The 7,764-nt window shown below is 43.0% G+C and overlaps 2 protein-coding genes across 2 annotated transcripts in view; one reads left to right on the forward strand and one right to left on the reverse strand.

Annotated features, from left to right (window-relative positions):
• CRLF3 (cytokine receptor-like factor 3) overlaps positions 1–6,301 on the reverse strand; it is an 11,429-nt gene extending 5,128 nt beyond the window's left edge. The window contains exons 1-5 of the mRNA XM_009880243.1: positions 6,296–6,301; positions 5,057–5,264; positions 3,136–3,223; positions 2,495–2,672; positions 738–960 (exon numbers count right to left, since the gene is read on the reverse strand). Coding sequence (XP_009878545.1) covers positions 738–960; positions 2,495–2,672; positions 3,136–3,223; positions 5,057–5,264; positions 6,296–6,301 — 703 coding nt within the window. The remainder of the gene's footprint in view (positions 1–737; positions 961–2,494; positions 2,673–3,135; positions 3,224–5,056; positions 5,265–6,295) is intronic.
• A 1,216-nt stretch (positions 6,302–7,517) lies between these two features.
• The window catches only part of ATAD5 (ATPase family, AAA domain containing 5), an 18,634-nt gene continuing 18,387 nt past the window's right edge, over positions 7,518–7,764 (forward strand). Inside the window, exon 1 of the mRNA XM_009880244.1 lies at positions 7,518–7,577. Coding sequence (XP_009878546.1) covers positions 7,518–7,577 — 60 coding nt within the window. The remainder of the gene's footprint in view (positions 7,578–7,764) is intronic.

The raw sequence follows: 7,764 nt of genomic DNA on the forward strand, positions 1-7,764 counted from the left end.
TCTACTCTCCAAAGTTTACCCCTCCAAACCCTTTTTCCATTCTTTAAAAAAAAAAAAAAAAAAAAAAAAAAAAAAAGCAGCATGAACCTCAACTAGACCAGCTACTGTCTGTGCAAAGTAAGGTCAGTTGTAATGTCCACTCACTTTACCTCATATAAAGCTTAAGCTATGTTAAGAGCTGGTTTTGCCCCCTTTTGATGGAGAGATTTCTTTTTCAAATCATTTGCAATTACAAAAAATACTTCCCAGCTCACATGGTTCACCAGAATTTCACTCTCTGCTGTGATCCCTGCGAAGTCCTGTTGTAAGCAAAGCAAAACGGCAAAGCAAAACCTTGATGACCCACTGCCCTTAAAAATTTGCAAGTGAAGAGAAAATATAGTTTTTTCTTTCTCCAATATAAGAGCTTGTTATGTGACTGCAGGTCATCAAGCTATGCTTAGGTAGGGGTGAGGGACAAGGGGAAAAAAAACCGCCTCACTTCTGGCTCATTGATGCTTTCCAAGGCTAAGCAGTGAGCTACCCTCTGGAAAGGCTCGCTAACTATCACTCCCACTACGAAGCAAAGAATAAATTCTAGGATGAAAGGATAGTTCATCAGACATTACACACATACATCACAGCTAAGGACACCCCATCATCGTACAAAAAGCAGCTCCATACGTCATTCAGCTATAGACCTTCAGGAGCGCTGCACTGATGACATGGGCTGAAGATGAAGAGCAATGCAACAGTACCATGGGGAACTAGCGTGGTATGGCCGATCTGAGGAACACTCCATGGACTCCACTCTTGCCGTCCATCTCCTCGGGCACAGACTCTGAACTGGTAATCAACATTAGGGTCAATGTGCAGCACTATGAACTCTGTCTCCGAGCCGACATACACATCTTCAAAGTGACTGGCCGTACTCTTACGATATTGCAGTCTGTAATCTTGTGGTATGAAGTCATCATCCACCTAGAGAAATAAAGGTTTATTATTATAATTGTTAATAAAGGACACCTCTTTTTTTTTTTTCCCCCCCCTTTTGCCTCTGAAGCGGCACATACTGGGGTAGCACTGCAGGCTGCCATCAAAGGCGATTCAGAGTCACGAGACATTAAATAGCAGAAAGCATGCCTTATAGAAAATAGTATCGGCGTCTGAACCAACTAATACAAATAGTAGTATAAGAATGATTCCATCACGATTTAAAAGTATCTATACAAAAAGAAATACTTAACAGAAGGCTTTTCAATCTAGCAGAGATATAACAAGATCCTTCAGCTAAAAGCTGAAGACAAATTTGCAGAAGTAGTTCAGTGCCAATTTTTAACAGCAAGGGAAATTCACTATTATCCGTCATAAACTGTTCCAGGGAATGATTTCCAATTCTACTGAAACATTCATATTCATGTTCTATTTGACATCTCTATGTCAAAAAAGATTTATTTTGCTCCCCTGAAAAAAGCTCCACTATCCCTCAAGCACGACCAAATTCAGGGAACTCCTCTATAGCACAGAAAATCAGACCACACGTGACAATAGCCCCAATGGTTTTATAATCCAAATCCACCTCCTTTACAAGGCAAGGACAGCTGACCAACGGCTGGCTGTTGATAGAACAACAAAAGTTTGTTTAATTCTGCCAAGGAGCATAGAACTGTCCAACAACAACTAAACCACATCAGAGCACAGCAGTGATTTACTCAAAAATAGGTCTTGTGTATTGCAGAGAAATGCTACTTGACTAGCTAATGCCAGTATTTATTTTCTCTTTCCATCCACTGCATCTCCCTAAGAACACAAATATATCTAGGGGTAAAAGCGTAACAGAACAGGTTCAGCTAAACATCTTCTAAGGGAACAGCAGCATCACTCCAGCAACGAAGTTCAGTCTCACTGAGACCGTCCGCCTGTTGTTGCCACACAAACAAACCACTCGGTTCCACAGCACAAACAGCTTTGCGTGCATCACCTCTGTCAGAAACACACACCCCAGGATTTCTCGGTCTTGTTTGTACCACAGCATTGCAGACAGATTACTCTCTACTATTTATTTGTTTAGTGGGAAGAGTACATGAAGGAGGTGTTTCCTGCTTGCACAGCACCTGGCCCTTGCCGAGGCACGGGCAGCAGGGCCAGCAGTGTTTTCAGCTGTCCCCCCCCCGACTTTCCCACACCCGGGGAAGGAGATTGCGAGGCAAAGGTGCATGAGCGTGTCGGCCCGTTCCACCTGCAGATGGGAACAGATGGAGTCCAACAGCAAGAGACTAACGCACTGGTGTCACTGCCAGGCAGGCACAAACCCCAGCGCCAACCACAACATCACCAGATGACCTTGCATTTACATGAAGCCATTGCCACAAAATCTCTTCTGAAGTTTCTAACTACACACTGGAGTGGACTATTCCATTGAAGGCAGGAGAGAATCCAGAATGAAAGTGGCTTTTTCAGTTTCTTTCAAGAAAACTGAAGCGTGAATGATTTTCACCAAGGGTATTTTACCTACCTTACACCATCGGACTAAAATACCCCCGGGCTTCTCAACGAATTCCTCTAGCTGTACAGGTGGGCGAGATGCCACAGTTCCATGTCTGAATATTTGATTTTTCAATATAGTAAGAAGACAGTCATCCAACTGGGCAGATAAACAAGGCACGTCAACCAAGGAGGGCACTTCTGGTAAGCTGAGAAAGGAAAGTTTGCTGTAATGAAAGGGGACAGCTTCTACAAATTCGTATTTTGTCCACACACTTGAATCTGTGCAGATTTGCAAAGAGAGAACAGCTGCAGAAATTGGCACGTGCATTTCAAACTTAAAAGACTCAGAAAACACTGAGTTTCAGCCCTAACCAGACTGTCTGTTTCTCAGTAAATACTCTGAAATACAGGCTGTTCCACAAGGAGTGGTTTCATCATTCACAAATAAACAGCCTATACTTCTACAGAACATACGGAGGGTGAAAACGACTCCATTCTGCGACTGCCAGCCCCAGTCAAAGTCTATGAAACTAACAGGACAGTAACACCCCAAAAGAATCTTTTGAGGCAATGGAGCAAAAGGCTTTTGTTCCGAAGGAGAAAATATCCCCCATAAAGAAGAGCACATGTGCCGCTGCCTCAAGTCTCCTCAGAGTGTCAGTATCTTACCTATCTAGCTGAATGTGCAAAGCTTTTTTTGTAAAGCTGCACAGTTTCTCATTCTGTTGTCCCACATCTCCATGGACCGCACTCTCTCCTGGAATCAAACGGTAAAAATATTCCCAATGAGAAAACGTCCAAGAAAGGCATTCTTTGCTTTGAAGAAGAACCAGTTCTGACACGAACAACCAATTAAAAATGAAGCATTCTCAGCACTTTTGCTAGACTCTTAGATAGAAAATACAATTATAGTTAACAATATAAAGCCTATCTAGCAGCTTTTGAAGCTCTCAAAGCTTCCTGTAGACACACCCATAACAGATGTAATAATTTGCCTCGGGTCTCAGACAGTAGTAGAACTGGGCTTAGATGCCAGAAATCAGGATAGTTAATCCCTTCCTCCACCTGCTTTAAAGGAGGAAGAAAGCAAAGCACCTTTGCTGAGCAGAAAATTAAAAAGCAGGAGCTTAAAAGCAAACAATAATTTCAACCATTGTTCTGTTTGCTACAATCTAAAGGGTAACTAATGTCACAGTGAAGGAAATAATCCATGCATTGAAGTGTGGAGATAAACAGAAATCTTTTCATAAGCTTTCCATATAAAGTAGCGTCCCCACACTTCAGCTTACAGAGACGTATGCTCCATTCTCTTATCTGATGATTTTATGGTAATTTACAACATAAGCAAGCTCAGTCCTTTTGCAAATGGAGGATTACAAATCTCTAAAGAAAAGCATACGTCATAATTGGCAGCAGGAGATTTAATAACCGTGGAGGCTTAACTCCTTTCTGACTCGGTGGCAATGTCTGCTCATTTTGGCAAAAGGACTTAGCAATGCTCATACTGCTGCAGAGGGAATGGTGACCCACAGGATAGGATGCGCACGGCTCATCAGGTTCGCATGAGATCTGATAGAAACTCGTATAAAACACAGGCAATCTTTGCCACCACTCTGTGATTCAGTACCTTGAGAGATAAAATCAAAACAAGGTGACTACCAGCTGCCCTGCAGGTTGTGGTGTTAGGAAAAAACCCAACAAATTAATTCTTAAATATTGTCACTACTCCCACGGCATAGAGCTACCAAGCAAACACGCTCTTTAAGCGCAGAGCTTGCGTCTGAGTGGAAGCTGGTATGCTTCCTACCCGTGGGAGACTGCTCAATGCACTTTAGTTCACAAAACTGAGATCATTTTGAAAGAAAGTTAAAGTTGAGACATGAGAACAATGCAAGGAAACTGCCAACATACTCATGGCTCAGACATGCTCTCAGTAGGTTCTCCAGTGTGGGGAAAACAGGCAAGAGTGACATTCCTTTCTGGCTCGGTATTTAGCATCAGTAGGGTACAAACTGGCCCGTACAGTAATATTCTGCATTTCTATTTGTCTGCCTCAACCTCAGACTTTTTGAAGAAATTATTTCTATACAGTGGCCATTCCATTCCTCACGTTCCCCTTCAACAGTGAACATAATCACACTTGACAGGAAAGATAATCTGTTTACTTCAGCTGCTATTCCATTAAGACACAAATAACCTTCTTCAACCAACAGAGACATTTTGTTATTATGGTACCCAAGATGTATTTTATTTCAAAGTAGACAGACATAATCCTCTTTCTAGTGTGGAGGGGTGCAGGTCCCCTCTGCAGTGAGACATTTCCAAAGTAGATACCTCCTGCCCTTACAGAAAGGCCACACTGACATACATACACCCTAGGATTGGAGTGAAATATTAAAATACAGATTTGTAGGAGACAATATTGATCAGCTCTTCACTACATCTACCCAACTTTAACCTCTTCTTAACATTTGGTTTGACAGAAGTCCAAAATGAGCCAAATATGCTGATCGTAACAGGACCATTCCAGTCTTCCACAGAAGACGCACTGGAAGGTAGAGTTAAGACTTAGGGTCAGGTCGTCCCTTACCGTCCCGGAGCAGATCATCAGCCGTACTGACTCCATGCTCTATGAGCTTCTGGCATTCATCCAAGGGTTTGATGCTCTCTTGTTCTATGGTATCCACTTCCTGCAGCAGTGACATCAGTCGCTCATCCAACAGCTTCTTCAGGGTGCCTTTCAAATCATTAAAATGTTGCTCGAGCACATCTCTGGTCAACGTTGCACTTTCTCTGATCTAAAGTCAGGTAACAGGAAAGAAGGATTCAGCATGAAGGCAAAGGCCACGCACATCTTTTCTTTTTCTGAACCACCTCATCCGCATCTGCTGGAGAAAAGCCACCTGTGAAGTCAGCTTTAATAAACGGTAACAAACTAGTGCAGTTAGTTTTAGTACACACACAGCAGGGAAGGAGGCAAAGAAACGAGCTTGGACAAGGGGAAGAGTGGATTAACCAGGCAAATCAAGACAACCTCTGAGGCTGGAGCTAAATACAAATTGGGTTACATGTACTTCAATCGTGGAGCTTTTTCTTGTTAGAAAAGTCTGAATGCTCTGTACGTCTTCTCCCCACCACCCCGCAAAAATGCTGCAATCCTGTTCTAAAACAACTGTGCCATAATATACAGGTAATCTTCATTGGGAAAAAAAAAAAAAAGATATCAGACTTTTAGAAGACTATCTAGAAGCACTTTTCCAGGCCCTATCACTTCACTGGATTTTTAAAATCCTCATAAAGCTGCTTTATTTTATTTTATTTTTTTTTTTTTAAATAGCCAAATATGATTTGTGTGCGCTGCAGGGTTACAGGGCAGGGTGAACAGCAAGTCTGGTTTAATTCTGGAAGAACTAGACCAGAGAAGGTACTACAAGTGCTTATTAAAATGTTTGCAAACTTGCCGAATCTGACTTTTAGGGAAGAAAACACATTTGAACACCCCTGAGCTAAAGATGCAAAAGTCAGAAGTAAACATCTCCCTATGAACAACTTTTCTAAGTCACACACACAAGGAAATACTGCAACAGGCACACGGCCTTACACGTAATTTCTAGATCTTCAGAAGTACAGACAACCAACACAGGAAGTTCTCTGGTTAGGTAAACTAAATTTCCTCTTAAAGTAATATTCATGAACCTCTGCAGCTGCCACACTGCTCGGTTTCCCTTCTCTTGTTATTTCAATGCTTGAGAAAAAAAAAGGAAGTATTTAGCTCTGTGGAGGGGTGGAGTGGAGGAAGACAGAACAGCCACTTCTCTAACCCCGTTACCTCCATTACACGCAGATCCAAATTCAACAAGTCAGCCCCAGAAGTGCAGATACTACCAGCTACGCAGAAGAGGAAACGCGAGTGCCTGAACATACAGAGCTGCATGAAACTGTTGAAAATCATGTCCCATTGGCCCAAAAGAAAAGGATGCAACGTAAGTGATCTAGAGTGCTTTTCCTGCCGGCCCACCAGTCCCCAAATAATAAAGTTTCCGCTATCTGAACCCCAGTCTAAGACATTCAGCACTTCTGGACACTAGGAATCCTTGGATGTGTGTTGCATGGTGCATTCTTTGTGGACAAAATAGTGTGTGGCACTGAAAATGGAAAACAGAGAGAGAAAACAGAAGCAAGTACAAAAGCAAAGAAATTCCTCCAGAGAGGAAAATGAAAGAAAGGTACGCTAACGACGCACTCGCAGCCACTGCAGAAAGGCAAACTGGGTCTCTCTCAATGCACTTCCAGCTACCTCAAGGTTTTCAACACTCTCAAGGTTTTCATTTTCTTAAGTAGCCTGCAGTTTTGAAGATGACTAATTTAACATCCAGTGATTGCCCACACTCAGTAGCAGGACACCAACCCAGCAGATTTATCGCAGGTTTCTATGCTAATGGAATCTGCTTCAGAGACATGATCAGGTGATCACAGAAACATTTTCTGAGTTTGTTGTTTGGGTTTTTTTTAAATATTTACCCCTTGCAGAGCTGAATCAAAGATAATAAGACATTGGTTCTAGTCTGTAAAAATTAAAATGCTTAAGAGATGCCTTAGGAGAGAAGCCAGTCCTTCGCTGGCTCTCCACAAACTCCGTAACCACATCTGCATATCTTATCATGCATCTTCAGTGCAGAGTGGGTGGGTTACTAGTCCCAATGAAAACTCTCCTCTGGCTTCAGTGCACAGCTGCAGAAAAACCAGCTAACCTGGAACGCTGGCAACACTTATACGTGACCCACATAGTACGTGCCCCACAGAGTCTGGTGCATGGGGACAGCAGAGTTCAGGACAGCAACCAAACCAGAGAGCAACTTGCCTAGGCAGGAATCTTTCAGATGTGAGGGGAAGGAGACAGGCATAACACTTCCTACAAAATAACACTTAGCATCCCAACTGCTTTAGAAAAAGTAGCTCCTTTAGACATAAAATAATAGAATACCAGGTTGGAAAGCACGTCAAGGATCACCTGGTCCAACCTTCCTTGGCAAAAGCACAGTCTCGGCAAGATGGCCCAGCACCCCGCCCAGCTGAATCTTTATTCTTGCCTAGGAAATAGGCTCAGTTCAGTAACAGACTTCAACTCGCACCCCTTCCTTCCTGATACATCCATCCATTCCCAAATCATCCACCTCCAGCGGCAATACTGGTGTTTCTGAAGGTGCAGAGAATCACCAGGGTCACCACTGCCACTATGCGCTCCAGGTTCGGCGGGGATTCCTCTCCCCCCTCCTCTTTCCCCACACAGAAACATGC

The sequence above is a fragment of the Charadrius vociferus genome, unplaced genomic scaffold (genome assembly GCF_000708025.1).
Source record: "Charadrius vociferus isolate BGI_N301 unplaced genomic scaffold, ASM70802v2 scaffold662, whole genome shotgun sequence".
NCBI lineage: Eukaryota > Metazoa > Chordata > Aves > Charadriiformes > Charadriidae > Charadrius > Charadrius vociferus.